The sequence below is a fragment of the Ptychodera flava genome, chromosome 11 (assembly GCF_041260155.1).
Source record: "Ptychodera flava strain L36383 chromosome 11, AS_Pfla_20210202, whole genome shotgun sequence".
NCBI classification, from domain to species: domain Eukaryota; kingdom Metazoa; phylum Hemichordata; class Enteropneusta; family Ptychoderidae; genus Ptychodera; species Ptychodera flava.
In genome coordinates this window covers 39,031,138-39,052,509 of record NC_091938.1, presented here as the reverse complement: position 1 = coordinate 39,052,509, position 21,372 = coordinate 39,031,138, and the positions used below count along the sequence as shown (strand labels likewise).

Here is a 21,372-nt window from a genome sequence, read left to right as displayed (position 1 = left end):
CAAACTTTGCGTTAGAGATCTTTAAGCCGATCCTTTTTAAAATAAAGAATAAAAATCGGGGGTCATCTAGCAAAATTTTATACTAGCGAAATTAAACATTTGCCGACATTTGTAATTCAAAATGGCTAATGACGGTCATTATAATTAAATCAACCAATTTAATGCTTCTTTTCACCAGCATCTTGATTCATTTTTAAGCCGACAGTGATTGTGTTGATGGACAGATGTCAGTAGAATGTGATATACAGAAATATTTATTGGTTTACAAGGATAAATTGTTGCTATGGAGTTGGGGATTAGAGTGCGTGCATAGGGAGCCCCTCTGGCCAACGGACTTGTAGTCTCGGCTATGGTTGGGACAAGCTGTTCGAGGAATCAAGAACCAATTTCCGAAAACTTGATCCCTGGAATGAATGAATTGCAGACCTTATCGAGTCCTTTGACAACCAAATAGGCCAATAAATTTTCCGATAGTTGTTGACGAAACCACATAGCTACAATTTTGCTGAAAGTGCAGGATAGAAAAGAGTGTCTTCGAAAGATGGACGGAGCCGACTCTTTCAACAACAAACCAACCCCTAACGGACCCACCTATAAGCTGTCCCGTCCAATAGCGACACAAACTGACCAAAAGCTGAAGTGGAAGTCCTGCTGTTTAGTATGGTTCATGTCATTATTTACCATCAAGGTTGAAGGAATTGCTTCTGGCATTGAGAAAGTTTTAGTAGCGCCCTTCCTTGCCTCATTTGCTGATTACCATAGACACCCAGCCCCGCCTTTGCCATAATAACACACACACGTGTGAATATATATATATATATATATATATATATTTCCTTTATCAACCTTACATCTTGTCAGTTATTAGCTGTTAAAGCACTGCACAAGTTTTCCAGTTGTTTATGATCACTGATGTGACTCTCCTGGTGTTTTCTGTAGCATTGTAGTTGCCCATAAAGTTGTATTTTCTCTGTTCTTGCATGCATAATTTCCAAAACATCATCTAACTTTGGGGATAAATATTTGATTGCATATGATTGAGAGAAGAATGACATTATAGCAAACAACGCCAGAATACAAAATACCATGGACCAACATATCATATGTAAAAATGCTCCGACTAATATATTTTATTTCTTTTATCGAACAACACTGCACAGGTCACGTTTGTTCAAAATAAACAACATCTGTGTAAGGACATTAGCTATACTGTGTTTACAGTAGAAATGCAAATCACATCATGTTTGAAATTAAAACTAAGCAAAGAAGATCCAAGATACGTTGGGAGGAGAAAGTTTACTAACCTTACTAATACACAACTCTAGAATACTATGGATATAAATTATAATACTCTGCATACAAATGCCTATATGTAAATTCAACAATGGAAAGCTACATAATTGTCATGCCGTGCGATACATTATTAATAATTACATATCATACATAGATGAGGTACTTTCATTATAAAATTGTAATATTACACTTCTGAAGGAGATTGCTGGTACAAAATGTAGAAATTATTGCATAGTACTTGGTGCTATTGAAAAAGAGTCCCTTGATCATGTGACCTCTGTATACCTACAGTGTGATTGTCTATTGGAAATCAGGTACGGCGAGTCCATTCTACCGGACTGGAAATCTCTTTATTCTATTGGATCAAAAATCTCTCCTTATGTAAGTTGTTGCTATGTATTCAGTCCTGGCAATTTTGCAAACTTACATATACACCAATTCATATACATTTTTTAATAATACAAATGAGGTACTGCTTTCTGTCTAATCTGGATATGGAATTAGGTACCATAGATTATCTTAGAAGGTATAGATCTATAGTTTTCTGTAAATGATTGCTTTGGAGGGAAATTCTTTATGATAATTTTTTCTGCATGTGTGAATTTAAGCAAAAAATGCTCACAATATTGGTTTTTGAAAATCCAGTTAGCTACAAGGTGATGGTAGATTTGACACGTATTTCAAGGCATGGAAGTTTTCCCTGATAAATAAATGACATGTCACCGGTTACATACATACATCTTGCCAAATTATCTACATAATAGGCAAACACTTTGAAATATCTGCAGGAAAAATGTGATCAAACAAATTGATTCAAACAGAGATCAATCAAAATACAGACACTTCAATTCAAGAGTAAGGAATGTATTCACAGTAAAATTCGCATATTTAGTCTTTTTTCCCCTTTCCCTTCAATGGTTTTGCCCTGTCCCATGGATTTTATGGTTAAGTTGGACATTTATACTGGGAAATGGGGATGAAAGGGTTAAACAATTTTGTGACACACAAACCTACCAGATCATTTGGATTACCTTGTCTATTAAATGATGATGATTTTTCAAATAATGGCCAACACAAATTTTGAATAAAAATATTTCTGAATTATCGCTATGTAATATTCTCATTAACTATAAGGGATCGCTAGTTTCAAAGTTGTCATTTGCATTCCCTAAATATCATCATTAATGTCTAGATTAATGCTATTTTTGCATTAAGCTTGACTGCTGTATTTGGAGACAGTGAAAGTTCAAATGCTTGGGGATTTGTAAATTTATCAAACAACCTTTTCAAACATTTTTGTCATGAGTGTACATGGAGTACAAAATATTCAAACTAAATCCTAACTCTTTGCTCAATAACACACCCACACCTGTGTACAAATCCATTTGAGTTAGATTTTTCAAAATGACAATGATACAATATAGAAAATCCTTTCACACTACATCTTACTATGAAAGTCAAGGTCATTAGAAATCTCTGATACAGTGGCAGATCTTTCACTAGTCCCAGGAATTGCAAAGCCAATCAATCTGTGCAATACATCTTGGTGCACACAAAGCTTGAATTAATGTAAGTGCTAACAGCTAACCTTACCAAAATGAGAGAAATGATTGTCATGAAAAACATTGATTTGTGGTTAATTTAACAAATGGCAAGTTATAAACAAGTACTAGTATTACTGGAAAAAATCACTGTATCTTTGTAAATTTTGCATGCTTCTTCAACGCAACAACATTCTTCAAAATTGCACTATCAAGACGATCATTCTAGTTCAGCCTATCATGTCGATCCTCTTGATTCTTTGTAAAGCAATCACTCAGAAACAAAAGCCACAAAAGAGACATCGCCTGCTATTCACATTAGCATTAGAGTTGCTATAATGTGTTTCTCAAGGTATCCAAAGGAATTGCATCACTTGGACAGCAATCGATATGCTTCAGTCTAAACTTTGATCTTGCTCAAAACTGAAAATCACTTTTTTGTCTTTATTGCCTAGCAGCAGTTACTAATCTTTAATGGACATATGGGAAACATTTGACTGTAAATAGATTTCAGAGAATATCATCTCCATTAACATACAGCCGACCGAGGACAATTTACTACCCTGTAATAATTAACTCCTTCCAATTGCAGGTATTGGGATTAATCAAACATTGGAATTTAAAATTAACGTTTTGTCCAAAGCTTCAGTGGATTAAGTACTGGTATACCTTGAATTCAGGTATATTTTGCTTTCTGAAATGTTCACGCTGTTAGTCTTAAGTTGTGGGTTGTAATTACAATGTACTTGAAACTGTAGTTACTATTGCTATGGTTCCCTGACAATCAGCTTTGAGGTGATGTTAAATTAATACAAATTTCAGAATAGAAGTTTCAAAATTCCTTTGACGTCTAATTTAGGATTGAATAAGTCATTGTAAATGACACAGTCCCTATATGTAATTAAGGTGATCAGATGTGACTGAATTGAATATCCATGACTAATAAGTTCACAAGATCAACAACATTCAATTCAGTGAAAGTCTGTAGTGATTGACAGATTACAAACAAATAACATAATACTGACATCAGTGAGTGTGGAAGCCTGGTTATGCTGATACCCTGGGAGCCTGGTTATTCTGATACCCTGGGAGCCTGGTTATTCTGATATACCCTGGGAGCCTGGTTATTCTGATACCCTGGGAGCCTGGTTATTCTGACACCCTGGGAGCCTGGTTATTCTGATACCCTGGGTGCCTGGTTATTCTGATACCCTGGGTGCCTGGTTATGCTGATATACCCTGGTTCCCTGGTTATTCTGATACCCTGGGAGCCTGGTTATTCTGATACCCTGGGTGCCTGGTTATTCTGATACTCTGGGTGCCTGGTTATTTTGATATACCCTGGGTGCCTGGTTATTCTGATACTCTGGGAGCCTGGTTATTCTGATACCCTGGGAGCCTGGTTATTCTGATACCCTGGGAGCCTGGTTATTCTGATACCCTGGGAGCCTAGTTATTCTGATACCCTGGGAGCCTGGTTATTCTGATATACCCTGGTTGCCTGGTTATTCTGATACCCTGGGAGCCTAGTTATTCTGATACCCTGGGAGCCTGGTTATTCTGATACCCTGGGTGCCTGGTTATTCTGATATACCCTGGATGCCTGGTTATTCTGAGACCCTGGGAGCCTAGTTATTCTGATACCCTGGGAGCCTGGTTATTCTGATACCCTGGGAGCCTGGTTATTCTGATACCCTGGGTGCCTGGTTATTCTGATACCCCGGGAGCCTGGTTATTCTGATACCCTGAGAGCCTGGTTATTCTGAGACCCTGGGTGCCTGGTTATTCTGATACCCTGGACAATGAATACATATTCTTATGAAATAAACATATGTAATATATTTTGTTATTATGTAAAATATAGGATGCTTAAGATTTTGACTCTGAAGACAATGGCTGGTTACCCTAAATCATTTGACAACAGTACTTTATTAAGTACATCCTGACACGCCTCCAGGATCCACTTGCATCAGACTGACTAAAAAATAGAAATCTTTTTGAAGTACATTTTCTGTTGTGTCAAGATGTAACACAAAGTAGGTAATGTGCATTTGCATAATTCTGAATTTTCCACTGGTTAATACAGGATTATGGCAATGACAACTTCTGAACTATTTCTCATTAACATCAAAAATAGCAATGTGGAATGGTGATATCTATGTTACAAAAAAGTCAAATGTTTTGAAAATCTTGTTCAGGCAAGAGCTGGCTGGAAATCACTTGTCAAAATGATATTTTGCACAGTAGAATAATCACCACGAGAGTCTTTTGAAACAATCTCGCACATTCAACCTTTCTAGACAGTCACTTGCATGGGGATTGATTAAGAGTAATTTGACTGATATACAAACTCAAAGATGTACAATAAACATTATCAAAATCGATATCACGACCAAAATCTGTCACTGAAACGATATGTGGAGCCTTTGCAGTGAGATACACCATTAACATTTTTTCACAAAAAGGGCAAAAGAACACACAAGACACACTAGGATTAAACACACTAGGATTACTTTAAAAAATACTATTGTCCTGTATCAGGCTTGCTTTGTAACTAAATGTTTCAAAAAAACCTCTGCAAAGAGAACATTTGGTGAATTCTTAAAGAGTCCTCAATAGAAGACTGTAATTTTACAGTACAGAGTGTCTTTGAAAAGAAAGAAATGGCCACTAGTCAGGTATAACTGAGTGCATCAGTTGATACACATGGTCTACGTGGTGGACATTGTTGTGACTGTGAATCAAGTCATACATCTTTCCCACAACATGCGACTAACATGCAGGACACACGGAAGTCTCATTCAACATTGAGGCATGAGTCAATTGCAGTAAATTGCAGAAATCACATCTGACTGTGATCATTTCAGACCAGAATGTGAATCAGGCACACCTTCATGAACTGTACTTCCTCATAAACATAATACCTGATGATTTAGAAGATTTCAATAAGGCACAGTTATCAGTATCAGGGATAATTATGCCTGTCATTCTCAGAAATTAAAGACGGAAGCAAATCAAGCAAAAAAGCAACATGCAAAGAAAAAAAGCCATGCGATCATAAACATAATACAAAATAATTTGAAAATTTCATGCATATATCACAAAAATATTTGCTATAGTCACGACTTTCTTCATATGTAAAACAATTCAATATACAAAGAATTTAAAGGCACATGAGCTGCAACTTTTAGCATTATTTTCAAGATTTTATATTTGGATCAAAATTAGTTCACAGAAATGTTCTTACTCAGAGATGTTTACTCAAGTATAATTATCCACTGAGTGGGACTGCATGGGGAGGTTTCAGTAAGACAAATAATAAACAGGTGCCGCATCCAAAATATGGCTGCCTCCATACAACTACATGATAAACAGCATAAATGGTGCATGTACACATTTGAAGTTTTACAAATACAACATAGTGCACCCACTGAAAGGATGGGAAAGGTATTCACTCTACTTTGACAAAAAATTATCAGTTTTTCACATAATGTGGAGAGATTTTGAAAATGGCAGGAAATTTAAAATGAACAGAAATCTGTTCAATTTCTTGCCTATTCTGCCACAAGCGAACTTTGTTGAGGCATACTTAATAGCTATATTGTCCAATTTGTAGATTGCAATGAATATCTGAGGAAATTGGAGGTACCTTAATGTTGGACAAATTTCAAAGAGTTGCAGCTCATGGGCCTATAACTAGAAAGCACAAGCTTTTTAATTTAGTTTTGACCTTGAAATATGAATAGAACACCATTGAAAGGAACAATTTATATATTACACATTTGATGGCTAAACTCATTATCAAGTTAATTATGCGAATGTAGTTGACCACGCTTACCTCAGAAAAGTCAAACATTTCTGCTATAAAGAAACTGGCAGGACAACATGTTAAAATACACTTTTTCTAAAATGAGTCATCATCATCGCAATCAATAGAAAAATAAGCGGCAATATTTAAACATGATTCAAAAGTGATGCTATGTTTCATTGAAGTGTAATTTCCACCTTGCTAAAATTCAAGAGCCCATACCTGTTGTCAGTTTTAATGGTACAGTATTAGAACCCTGGTATATCCCTGCAAAAATATATTCATTTACATTAATATTTGCATTTCATTCAATGACTCAGGCTTAAATTTACACAGCTGTACAAAAATACCTAAACTGCTACTTCAATGATCAGTGCCCTCTTTCCGTCATGATATTTCATCTGACAGCTGGGAAAGTTTCCCAGTAAAAGCAGCTTGGACAAGTTTTGAATGACCTAGCATTTTGGTTTTTAATACCTTAGCATCTTTTACTAATCTTACACTCACTGGATGTACAAAGATCAAATCTAAGGAAGTGACATTATTGCTCCTCATGTGTGTCTTTCTCAACTAACTGTGTGGTATCCTCTTCGTTGTCTTCAGTAGGATTATATGCTGGTGGACCATTAGGAGGAAGAGCTTGTTCTTTCACCTTTGGGAGGGGCTCTGTCGGAGGGGGCATTTTTTCCGAGGCTGGTAACGGCATGTCAACAGTTATCTCCTCTGGTGCTGATGCACTCTCAGAATTCGGAAGTCCTGTTTTTTCAGAGATAATTGAGACAGGTGATGCGAGAGAAGGCTCCTCTGATGTGTGGAGGGAGACATCATAAATGGGGTTGCTGAAAGCTGTAGAGTTCATGGTATCAATCTGGAATTCACCTTGTAAAACAGGCTCCTGAAATAGAATAGACTTTGTTACTACCTGTGGACATATAACCTGCAGCATTTTTCATAATGCACCTCTGCTAGCTCTGTATAATGGAGGACATTTATGGAGCAATTTGCAAAACCAGGCTCTGGTCCTATCTTCCCCAAGGTCACTGTGAATGAAATAACTTACTTAGGTTGCTGTGCCCATTGATCTTTGTAAGTGTTTGAGTAATGAACAAATCAGCCTGTGGTCAAAAATTGTTCAAGCTATGCGATGATAAAGTTTGAGGTATTTAGATTTTATACAAAAAGAGACACTGAGACACTGGTAACTTATCATTTCTGTAATTGACATTTTCCATTTTCCTAATTTAGTAAATTATGACAAACATTACCATTTTGAATGGACATGAACCGTTATTCCAGACATGAACAGTGTAAATATTGCTCGTTACACTTACCCCATTGGTCGTAACATCACCTTCATCACTCAGATATGAAGGGGTTCCAAGATCTACATTCATTCCACTGCGGAATGATACACTCTGATCAGTGCTGTACTTCGCCCTACCAAAGATCAAATAAAAAAAGGCTGCATGAATTGTATGTAGAACAACAAGAATTTATCACAAATTTTACGATTGCCTCCAGCCTGCATACAAAACACTCAGCATTTGCTTTTGGTATGTGTATGGACTTTCATCTACTGACATCTCTCATGCTGCTTCAACTATACATTTAATGATTTTATTTTACAGTTCATAAGCCAACAATTAAATATTCAGACGTCATGGTATTCACTATCAATATATAATACTACACATTCAACTTGTTCTTTTCCAAATCTGTCACTCGAAAGTAAAATGTTTAAGTTTAGCTTCATACTTTGATCAGGAATCCAATCATTTAAAATTCAATACCAGTGAAATTCAAACTGGTCAGCAATCAATGTGTTGGAACCTTGCTTCAAAGTCAATAGCAAGTTTAAACAATGAGGATTATTACTTCATGAAATGGTTTCTCAACATCTCAACCTGTTTGTTAAAATCTTGTAAGTGAGATAGATACTATTATTTACACTTTCAGAAGAATATTTGCAGCAACATGTATCCTTTCACCCTAATGACCTTTCCTACGAAAGTTCAATGTCTGCCACAGAAATCAACACTGAGATTGGTAGAGTTCAACAGAAAGCTGATAGTTTTCATTGATTTGATAGTCAACAGAGTACAATGACTTTGCAAAGTGTGAATCAGATAGAAGTATATAAAAGTGTGTACTGCATAAATTAATTGTATTGTATAAAATTTATGTGGACACACCCATAGTATTAAATTTACATGGATTTTTCCATAGTATTGAATGTGTGTGGATTTTCCCATAGTACTGAATTTCTGTGGACACTCCTGTAGTATTTAATTAATGTGCATTTTCCAGTAGAGTTGAATTTCTGTGGACACTCCTGTAGTATTTACTTAATGTGCATTTTCCAGTAGAGTTGAATTTCTGTGGACGCTCCCATAGTATTCCATTAATATGGATTCTCCCGTAGTATTGAATTTCTGTGGAAACTCTCATAGTATTTGACTCACATGGATTCTTCCGTATTATTGAATTTATGTGGATTCTCTGATAATTACAATGTCGGTTTGATGTAAGATGTGAGAGATTGAAAGATTCATGTTTTTATTTATGATTACATCTATCAAATGTGATACAAACCTGTGTTTTCTTCTGTAGTAAATTAAGACAGCAATGACAATGGCAATGAGAATAATCAGAAGTACAGTAAACACAGCAATCATTACTGTGATATCTGCAAAAGATCAAATCATTTGGTTACATTCATGTAATACTAAGATATATTTTATCATTGCAAAATGCATTTGCTCAGTGAGAAAAATGTTTGAATTAGTTGTTGATTTTTTATTTTTGATCTTTCAACACATCCATCTGGAAGGACATGTTTACGCTGTGTATATAAAGCTCCAAAACATCACTAAATGTTTTAATCTATTTGCCTAAAATGTTTGGTATGTAAAGTCAAAATGGTAATTATAGTACTGGTGTATTTCTACTTCAGATTGCTAATTGCTCCCTACAGATGTGAGTGTATGTGATTTTATATGAGATTTGAAATCTGCAATGACACTGAAATTTCATCAACACACTGCCTTGTGTTTAGACAAGGAGTCTGTGCAAGAGTTTAATGATTTTAAAAACTTCAGGAATTTCAATTCTGCTGTGTTACATGATTACTTCATCATAGGGACCTTTGAAACCATGAAATTGGAATCACACGGTAACATTCACTGACAGCCTTGTTAACACAAAAACACTGACCAAAATTGCACAATCTTGATTGATAACAAAATTAATGTATGCATAACAATTTTATATTAATATATTAACATTATCAATAAAATCCTGCATGGATACATACCTCTTTTGCTATCAACATTGTTACTTTTACGTGCCTGCACACTACATGTACTGCCAAGCCAACCACGTGGACACCTTAGGATAGTAAAGATATTTCACAAATGAGAAATCGTCCTGTGATAAATATCTTGACATCACAACTTACAACAGTGTGAAAACTTTTAAGTTAGTTTGCTCTTTATACTTATTGGCAATAGATCAATGATAATAAAATATGTACAGGAGAGGCTGTGGTCTGAGATGTAAATACATTTACCTACTACCTCTACAGAATGCAAAGCTTGTCAGGAAAATAATTTTCCATTATTCCAACTTTTTTAACTAATTCACAATTCAAAACTTTGTGACCATCACAAACCAGGCCACATTAAACTGTAATTGCAAAGTAGAATGGAAAACTATCCTGTCCACTACACTGGGTAAGTACATTTTTAATTGACAGTACACTTTCTAAAGTTTAAAATGCTTATTCCTGATATTAGTAAACATTGTGACAATTAGAATTTAACTATACATTACAATCTTGATGAAAAATTCTTTACCCATTTCTCTTGCAACTATTTTCCCAGTGTGTAACCAATATTGTCATATTCTTCAACGTATTCATACCCTCAAATTTAATGGTACAAACCTTTTGGCCAATAACAGATCATGGAGACCAAAACATCTGAAGGGGTTGTCAGATCACATACCTGCATATAATGGTGTCATTGACAGTCCTCTCACAGATGCCACCATTAAGACAGGGACACTGGACTGGGTCATCACGAGGCTCTTCTTTAGCTGTATAAGAAATCGACATAAAATGGGGCATTGTGAAAAATTCAGTAAATTCTTGATCAGATTCAAACTTAACTGTAAGGCACCCAGTCACCTAGCAACAACATCACGGTAAAAAACAAATGGCTTATGGAAAGGTTATTTTTGTACTACCATAGTAACTGATGTCTGTTTGATATTTACCAAAAACTTCAGTGACCAAGAAAGTTGAAGGTTCCAAAGCACACGTATGACCTCTATTGATACAGCTGACTGTAATCAGTTGATAGGTAATTATACGACCAATAGGTGTCAACTTATTGAATCAGCATGTGTCTCAATAACAATTTGAGAAAGGACTGCATGCAATGCTATTTTTATTGTCATTATCTTTTCATGTTTTCATTCATCCATCATCCATCCATCTATTCATTGCATGGAAATGAGAGCTAAATGTTACTGCCAGTATTCAGTATTGTCATCATTTCTTTCATCGGCCTGTCTGAGTTCACACGCAAGGCATGTCTGATTTAACTCACACATATCATGTGTCTGAGTTCACATACACACCATGTCTGAGTTCACTCTCATGGCGTGCATAAGTTCACACAAGCAGTGTCAGAGTTCACAAACACACACTATACCAGTGTTCATACACATAAAAGAAGGGGTAGATGAGACAATTTCACTGCTTACCTCCTTTACAAAGTTTCAAACTGCCTGCAATGAACTCATCTCCATTAGGACAGGCACATCTGTAGCTGTTTGGTATCAGTAGACACAGGTGACTGCAAAGACCAGCCTTGCATCGTGGCCTCTCTGTACAATACACAGAAAACAAATGTTATAAAGCTGTCAACAGATCACCATAATATGTTTTCTTGAACACCTACATGTACCCAATAATCAATGCATTGGAAGACATTATAGTCTCTGTTTTCTTTACAACATGAACATGCTAAAACATTGTGGACGATTTCAAATGAAACAAAAATTAAACTTGACTTGCCCAGTCAATCACAAATGAATTATTGATATAAAACAGTGTTAAATGCCTTTACTTTTATAATTAAAGAAATTGGAAGACATTTTGAGGTCCATTAATTATGGAGAGTTGTAGGTAGATATGTAACAGGAACTACCAATTTATAATAAAGAATAAAGGTCAAGGGTTAAGATGCATAATTATTTGGTTTAAAGAAGTAAATTGCCAAATATTCGCTGAAATCAGAAATACAAAATGGCTGCAGAATCACTTTCCACTTTAAACATTTCAAAATGACACCACAGTGAAACTACAAGTCTGTCTCAAAAGTGCATTCTGCCTTGAAGAAGGCACATTATAACCTTAACCTTTATAGTAATAAATTTCAAATGATAAACCTTACAGTTGTGAAGCTGTTAAAATTTACTTGACGTGTGACTGTACATTGCCACATTAATTTACAAATTTACAACAATGATTAGTGTATGATATCCATACTTACCCTGGGGATACCTCATATACTGAAGAGCTTTCAGTGACACAGGTAGTGTCAGGTCACCAATCAGTGTGGTTGGAATTCCTCGGCCTAACTTGTCAAACTGAAGGATAGATGTGTCGTTTGTCCAGTACAGATGTCCTTCAAAGACTTCCAAGTTGAATGGATGATTGAGAGCATCTGATAAACGTAGAAATATATGACTGTAGTAAGAATGCAGGTTGACTGCTACTCGGTGAAAATAACTGAACCCACTGCTTTCCTCTGCAAATACTACACACATTGCTCATGTTGGATTAACCCTTAAAGTGCCATAGACTTTCTATGCAATGCAACTGCCAGGCCAAGGACTTTTTGAACCCAACTTCTCAACATGTTATGCTTTTTTCAGACGGTGCAGTTCATTTTCTGTGATGAGAAACCCTAACAACCCATTATTATTTCCAAAGCTCAGGATATGAAGAAGCTCTCTATGACAATGAAAAGTTTCAATTTACACATTGAAGGTGTAAAATTGGGCTAAAATGCTCGTTTTTTGTTCAAAATTCACTGAAAATGATAAAAAGTTTCTAAAAATGTAAAAAATTCATCATCGGCCTTCAAACTTGAATAAAATTTTCATGTTATGGAAAGACACAAATTCAGGTACATGATTTCAGCATCATGTAACATCATACGTAAATAATAAACAAAAACAAACAAACAATTAGTGTCTTTCAAAATAATACAAATGCTTCCAGTGCAAATGCATCTCTACAAAAATACAAATAATATTTTACATGCAGTACACTAAATGTAGATTGACAACTACTGTGTATGGAGCATCAGCATGATTGCATTGCCCAAGCATTGTCGTTTACTTGTCTATTGTATTTGTTTGTTTGTTTGTTTGTATTTGTTTGCTTGTTTATATATTTTTATTTCTTCTAGTGGAAATGATTTTCCAGAGAAAAATTCAGTGTACATATCCACTTTGTCATCAGTTTACTATCTATCATACGATTTCTTGTTAGTATCTGTCTTCAAAGTTAGAAGAAATCAATTATAGTCTTGTTTGCCTGTAAACACAAACAATTAATTTGCATACACAGAGACAACAAGGTTCCATATTGTACATGGAGGGGTAACTATTGTGCAACACATGCACACAACTATAGGGCATATTCAACTGACTCTGTATAGTTTGAACCGCCTGTATAATTATAATGAAGAGTTGAAGACAAAAACACATTTCACTAACCTTTTTATCGATTAATTTTGGTGTTTGACCCAACTTACATTAGTTTAATTCACGTACGCGTGTGTAACTATCTGTGGCTTATCGAGTCACGGACTCGTACTACCATACATACTAGTCAATCCGTTCGCCAAGTTTGATCACATTTTTTGACAAGCACGCCACAAAATCCGACACAAAATGGAAAGAAACCACTAAGTATCGAGAAAAAAGTTTCATGTCCGGTTTATTTCAGTTAAAAAAATGCGTAACACGTAGGAAATGTCTCGCAATGTCAACAGTTCAGAACAACTACATTTCATTTACAAACCGGGTCGACTGTTATGGCCGTCTCGCTTCAGGACGGCCGGAGGTCAAATATCAACAGTTTAAAGGGGCTTTTTGGCAGTCAAACGCTTGAAAATTCACAAAATACACTTCAATTTAACCAAATCCTTACAAATTTCTCAATTTAACCAAATCCTTACAAATTTCTCAATCTTGCATGTTTTGGACTTCGAAAACCTTAACCTCGGGCTCCATGTCGAGAGTTAGGCATCACACAGTGCCGCCATCTTGGCCGCCGATACGTTCGAAGTTCACTATCGCGATCGATTTGGTCACCAAATCGCGTCATTTTTCCGTAAAATATTCTCAAAAAAACTGTAAAATCTATCATTTCTATCACCCAAGGGCAGTAGCTTGGCATAATATAGTTGTCTTCCGTGTCTACGGCATGGTAAAGCTTTCAAAACGTACGTACGTGTTTCGTTCAATGCACTGTGGCCGTATCCGCGTACGGGTGAAACTGCAGACCTGATTAAATATTCATGAAAACCGCTGACCTCTTTTGAAGAAAGTTCGCATAAATTACTGGAATTTTCGATTGTTAGGCTGCATGATGTCATTATTTTAGTCCTTATATGGTACTAAACTGGGTTCAAAGGGTCAGAATACCCTCCTTCTGGCTGAGTTCGGCAATACATAGCTAAGTTAGGCATAAGCATAGAACGCAATCACTGTCGGTTTATATACCGACGTGGCGCTGAGAGCGAGAATGCCGTGTCGGTTTATAAACCGACGCGGCACTTTAAGGGTTAACATGACAATAAAACAATCAGAGAGAGAGACCAATAATGTGTGTAACTGAATGCATATGGAATAATTCAAACAATGCAAAACTTACCTCCTGCTTTAAGTACTTTTCTGTTAGAGCCATCAAAATTCATCGTTTCAATAATATTTTCTTTCCTATCACACCAGTATATTCTGTCACTATTTGCAAAGTCAATGGTGATTCCAGTGGGTTCAACTATCCTATCAGCTACAAGGGTTGTTTTGTTATCTCCATTCATCCAGGCAGCTTCTATCTTAGGGTGTGCACCACTGTCCACCCAATACATCCACCTGTGTGAGGTAATGAACTTGACTTTAGATGTATATTTGCAATGCGTTATGTTGTCCTATGACCTCTGTGAGGTTTATGAGATGGATGAACTCAATGTCCTTTTATCTCATCACTGGTAGCTAGCTAGAGCTCTAAAGATGACAAGCGATGAACCAAGACTTGCAGAGGAAGTTCAGCGCACTTATTGTCAACTTGGGGCCTGAACAGCTGTTCAATGGGTGGAACGTATGTATGCAGTATGTGTACCATGCATGAGTTTTTTTGAATGTTCATATAGTAACCACAACCATAAAGTTTTTCAAGAGTGTTTACACCATGTTTTATATGTGTCAGTTAATTGCTTGATATATTTGAGGTTCACTGTTATGGTGACTGTCTGCGGGAGTAATTTAGCTCCCTACAGCTACACATTATACCTTATTGTCAAGGTTATTCTCAGAGATGCTTTGTAATTTACATTGTATGAAATAGCTTGAAGGATATTCTATACAGAAGTCTGCAAATACCAGTATCCATGACAACTTCATGTTTCAGGTGGTATACAATGTTACATACCCTCTCCTTGGATTTACTGCAATGGCACCGGGTTTTCCCAGATTTGTAAGGAGAGTTTTCCTGTATCTTCCATCAAGCATGGAAACTTCAATTCTGGGTTTTACAACTTCATCACCAGAATCTGTCCAGTACAACAACCTGGCAAAAGCAGAAGACATTTAAAATGTGTCTGTAACAAGGTTTAGTTCACATAATTATGGTCTCTTGGTATGATTAAAGTTTTTGTTATTTGAAAATCTTTGTCACTTGAAAACCAGATGCTGCATATGTGTAGTGAAAGCATGGCAAACAGCACTTTTATGCCTAGTCAAAATTACCTGTTATTTTTTTAGAGTTTTCCAACAGTTTTTCGTTAATTATGGGATAGAGCCAATGACTAGTTAATATAGTTGCAAGCATCTTTGATATCTGAATATTGAGTAGAGAGTTTACACCAGCATAAGAAGTATTTGCAATGATTCCTCGACAGATCACAATATTGTAGTATCACTCCACTTTCATCGAACTTGGAAGGTGATAAAATACATAAGCAACAATCTTGGTGAAATGTTCATGCATATTGAAGCTAATTATGAGGCGTTATCAGGTGTAAGTCAGCCTACCTGCTGACCCAATCTACAGCAATTCCTTCTGGACGTATCAAATCAGGAATCTCTAGATTTTGTGAAAATGCAAGCTGGTCTATGTTATCAGAAACATAGGATCTTTTGATTGTCCTCTGTGATGTGTCTGTCCAATATGCAACAGCTGGAAGATAAAATGTATAGAGATGGCAAAATATACAGGCAGTAAATGACGATATCTCTTTATTCTTGTCATGAGATGATTTGATTTAAATACACGGATAAAAACTTAAATTTAAAAGTTTCTATCCCTCAGTAAACAACAGTGAAAATTACAAGAAAGAAATCAGTGTTGCATAAGATCATGAGCAAATCTGATATCTCTTAATTTTCACTGTTTATTTTTAACTGACGCAAATTTTTAAATTGTACTTTTAAATTCTGTGTAATTAAATCAATCGTCACATTGCTAGAGTACAGAGACATTCAGGTGATTATAGAATACTGGTAGTTAACGTAACTTAAACAAACAATCTTTCATGGCATTTGTTTTCATGCCCTTTCTTCAATTACTTCTTTTTAGGAACTTTAATCTCATTTTCTAAACTCAAGTATTGACAATACTTATTTTTCAACCTCTTAATCAGACACAGTAGACTAAAAAAAACAGTTGGAAAATAATACAAATAGAATACCCAAACATTAAGCAACTTACAGCGAACGTCAAATGAACCGGAGATCAACTTTGATAAGCCCCTATCAATTTCCCTCGTAATCTTCCAATATCCCTTGGAAAACACCGAGGTACTTTGGTTAGTGTTGCCGATAAACAGGCCAATAAACATACAAGGCGCCTGCTGTGTTACTGCCATTCGATCTCCCTTCTATTTCTGGCTCCCTTTCCGGAAGAAACCATTTTGAAGCCCAAAGTGGTTGACAAGAAATGAAATAAAGCGTGCGATTTTAAGACCTTTATATAATTGTAATAATAATTTCAAACTCGATTTTTCACAGAACTTGTTTTGCATTGTTACGTGCGTCGATCCTGTTATCGTGAAGTATTTCCCGTATGCAGTCATGTCACACGACATACTTTACCCAAATTGAATAGTAAATTCCATGAGCTTGCAAAGTAAACAACTGTCAGTGTGAGAGCCCGATAAAATTAGAAACATTCACATGGATAAAATTAGAAACATTCACATGGAACGACTGAAATACAGCCAGTTAGTATATCTAGTGAAAGACAATGTTGTTGTACTGAGTGAGGCCCTGATTTGACTCTCGGCTGGCCGGTGAACTTCTACTCGTGGAAATGCCCAGTTCTAAGTATTTTATTATGACATCGTTCACAGTGCTGAGCAATGCATTTCTGTGTCAATACTAGTTTGGGAAACGCCTGTCAACCATTTTTCTATGATGCTCTTTCTTGCCTAAAATTCCATTGCAAGGCAAATCGATGTCGACAGAAAAAAAAATATGCTCACGATTTTATGAACTGGCATACCTTGATTACATCAGGGTCTCTCTATACAGGCCCTAATGCAGTGCACATACTGATCGACAACCATAGATAAATGACAGCAAAACTCAGCCGAAATTTCCAAGATTCACTGACACAGTGTTTTATATCGCTGTTTTAAATCAAACTGATCACACAATCTCTGGAAACAGAAATGGTATTTTGGTGAAATTTCAGCATCAAAAAATCCTAAAACTTGACATGAGGACGTCATGTGCCCATCAACAGCATAGTGCACGTGTGAACTGGCATTTATTGACTCATGGACTGTAGACTAGCTAGAGTGTAGAGAAACTGTCTATGATTGACTGCACGGAAAAGCAGTCTGCATCTTGTGAAAACAACAACATAGCAGTGAAAATTGTAATAGTCACCAGTAAAAGTCTTCACAGATGAAAGGATAATTGCTTCAAACTAATAAACTTCATGTTCAGAGGATGAACATTAACATCGCTGTGGTCCGTGAGTGAAAATAAACAATGGCGGACGTAACTGTGTAATGAACTATACTATTAAGGTGACGGGGGTGGGCAGGGTCAAAAGATCAAGAAAGTACTGGGAAAACGTGTCATTTTCCTAACGATACTGTCTCGGGATCTCCAGCGTCCCATTGTTTTGTAATATATAACAAGTATGCCATGAGCTTCGTTGAATACACTGATATCAAACAGCCATAGCTGTAAACTTGCGCAAAATGGTTTGATCCATGCTGAAGCTTGCATAGGGAGATCGGATGGAGATAGCACAGCAGGCGCAGTGTATGTTTACTGACCAAGGTACCTCGGTGTTTTCAAAGGGGTATTGGAAGATTGCCAGGGAAATTGATAGGGGCTTATCAAAGTTGATCTCCGGTTCATTTTGACGTTCGCTGTAACATTCATATTAACATCTATGTGAGAAACAAAAATCTGAAATAATGGTCATGGCAAAGTACAGAATATGAAGAAAACTTCCATGAGCATGTCTTGCCAAGGTTTCAACCATCCATAGCTTACACACTGCTGTATATATTTGATCTTAACCTTTCATGATCAAGGGACATACTTTGGTTGAGTTCATCTTTGAAATAATCTAGAGCCCAGGTTCTTCTCTCTCCAATGACAAGGTCTCCATAAGTATCTGTGTTTTCAAAGTATCTTCTAAGTTCTGATCCATCAGTGTACAGCAGAGACTTGGCCTCCCCTTCAGAACAATAGAATACATCAATAGATCACAACTTTTCGGTAATATTTAAAAAACACTTGTGTTCAGCAACTTTTTGGTAATATATTTAAAAAAAAAATCAGCGATCAAATTATCAGTGTAGGAATATTTTGCTATGTGACTGTGGAAAACGTTACTCTTCAATTTGTCATAAGAATGCGCATATCATAAATGCTGATCAAATCAAAGAACTCATTCAACTATGTAAATCCTTACAGAAAGTTATAATATTTACAGAAAACTGCATACCGGTAATATATGAGTTGACTAGTTCTGCTGGTAGTTTTACCAATGTGGCATAGAGTCTTTGTCTAAATGTCAAAATTTAAAACCTTTACGCAAACTTGTAGCGTACACACTAATTGAAGTATAACTATACAAACTATTATGAAGAGATTCTGTGCATCAAGCAAATTCAATTATCGACACCTGCCTTCATGCCAGTGAACTGAATGATTGCCACATACAAACTGTGCTGATTTTACCTAGTCTGTTTGCCTATAAAGATTATCATTCATTTGTCATACATGACATCCATTGCCGATTCCATGGTGTCCTTGTCACATTGTTTCTGCGTATATTGAAATGCGGCATGCCGACATTTGACCCGTTGAATATCAACAACACATGAAAGACTTCTTTTCCAACCCTCTATAGATTGTGAATTAGGTTGCCTTACCCTGAGAAGCCAATATCTTACCTAGAGGTCTACAATGTGAGCCATCACCAATTTCATCAATATAGCCACGGGCACATTTACACGTAAAAGAACCCTTCAAGTTGTCACAAAGTTGCATGCATACTGGATCGACACACTCATCCACATCTGTAAAAAAATCAAATATAACAAGTCATTGTCAATGCCATAGTCCCCACTTGGTTATTGGATTTGGACACCATTGACAGAAATGATGGTCATGTTGGATTGTATCACAAAACAAATCAATATGCATATGTATGACATAGGGCGTAATCCTTGAACCAAGTCTGAAAGAAATTGCTCAAAGGTATCTCTAAGAAATTTGTGTGAATGGACGCATGGACACACTGGCACAAATCTGTAAGTCTCCTCGGACTGTTTGTGGGGACTAATAGTTACAAATAATAATTGTTATTACAAACCATAATATCGTTGTTCATTATAGTAATTAAAAGAGTGTCTTCTATGTATCCTGATTTTTCGCGCTAATTATCAATGACTTGATCTGAAAAGTGTTAAAAATACAGTAACTTGCTATTGCCCTAGGATAAGTGAGCTATTGCCCTGGATGAAATGTATTCATGTACCTTCACAGACTCTCTTGTCTGATGGAGATGGTCTGTAACCGATTCCACAGCTGCATAGGTAGCCATCAGCAATGTCATGACATTCTCTTTCACATCCACCGTTGTTTGTGGCACACTCATTGATGGTTTCATCAGATTTATCTGAAAATAGCAAACAAATAACAGACAATCACATGTATCTGCTCATGCTGTGATTTACAAAATGGCCTTTACAGTTAGCAATGTGTGGATTCATTATGTAGTTTGTTTCCACTTGGTCACTTTTTAGACTTCTTCAATAACAATACATGTAGCAACAGCTGCTAGGTGAGAGCTGTATATTGAGCAAATTGTACTCAAATTGACAGCACAACTTCCGGCGAAAGGAGTGATTGGTATAATATCATATCCACATTCACGTTTCCAGTGTTAAAGTTATTTCTCCTCAGTTTTAGCACCATAAAATAAAACAGGAATGGAAATTTGACCATCATTCACCTCAAATTTAGCACCAGAGACCAAGCATTACTGGCATGTCAGATATTTAGCATAATGGTAGACACTCAGCCGTGATAGAGGAAGTGACACAGATGACAAAAAGTGACAGGCAAATTTGATGAAGAAAAGGCAAAAAAACTACTTGTGTAAAGAAGCTGACAAAGTTACAAACGTAGGAGGGAATGGAACTGGTTGTGAACTATTAGTGATGCAAATTTAAAATGTAACTTACGACATCCTAGTTCATCTGTTGCATCACCGCAGTCATCAAATGTGTCACAGACGTCAATATTGACACACATTGTTTATTTGCACACTTGAACTCATCAACTGTACACTCTCTGATCTCCTGACCTGCAGATTAAACATCAAGTCCATTTAAAGAGCTATAGTTTCATATCAGCTTTATCTCTGAATGACAGATAAACTGGACATGCAGACAACTTCCAAAGTAGAACAAAGGACTTCTACCTTGTACATTCGAATGTCTACAACAACAATGGAATCAGCAATGTTGCTCAGAAATCGTTGTAACAATTTACCAGCAAAGGACACAATGCAGCACTGTGTACCAGAACTTTTCATTTACTGCTTTCCTTTAACTCTTTATTTTTTGAAGAATTTTGCAAATTTCAGCAACATTTTGACTGTTACTCTCTTTGGGGGTATTTAAGTCAAACAGAAATGAAGAAAACGTTGCTAATAAATTCAAAACCATGTCAACTTGTGCAATTCAATAAAATTTGTGACAATCAAGAAACAGTGTTTAGCACTGCTTATCATTCAATGGAAGAGTGAAGAGCAATGTCAGCCTGACATTGTCATGTATGCATACATACTAATAAATTACATTTATTAGAAAATCAGATTTTTGGTTGATAAAGAGGGAGAATTCACACCATGTCATGGAGCAACAGCTTGCAGATATTTATTTCATGTTTTAAAGG

General features: G+C 36.2%; 1 protein-coding gene across 1 annotated transcript in view; it reads right to left on the bottom strand.

The window, feature by feature from the left end:
* Window positions 1-1,099: 1,099 nt before the first annotated feature.
* Window positions 1,100-21,372, bottom strand: part of LOC139144530 (low-density lipoprotein receptor-related protein 2-like) — a 150,341-nt gene continuing 130,068 nt past the window's right edge. The window contains 15 exon segments of the mRNA XM_070715228.1: window positions 1,100-7,537; window positions 7,974-8,079; window positions 9,235-9,328; window positions 9,956-10,029; window positions 10,647-10,737; window positions 11,410-11,532; window positions 12,201-12,374; window positions 14,597-14,817; window positions 15,374-15,511; window positions 15,976-16,120; window positions 18,503-18,640; window positions 19,362-19,487; window positions 19,949-20,089; window positions 20,658-20,720; window positions 20,723-20,779. Coding sequence (XP_070571329.1) covers window positions 7,184-7,537; window positions 7,974-8,079; window positions 9,235-9,328; window positions 9,956-10,029; window positions 10,647-10,737; window positions 11,410-11,532; window positions 12,201-12,374; window positions 14,597-14,817; window positions 15,374-15,511; window positions 15,976-16,120; window positions 18,503-18,640; window positions 19,362-19,487; window positions 19,949-20,089; window positions 20,658-20,720; window positions 20,723-20,779 — 2,045 coding nt within the window. The 3' untranslated portion in view covers window positions 1,100-7,183.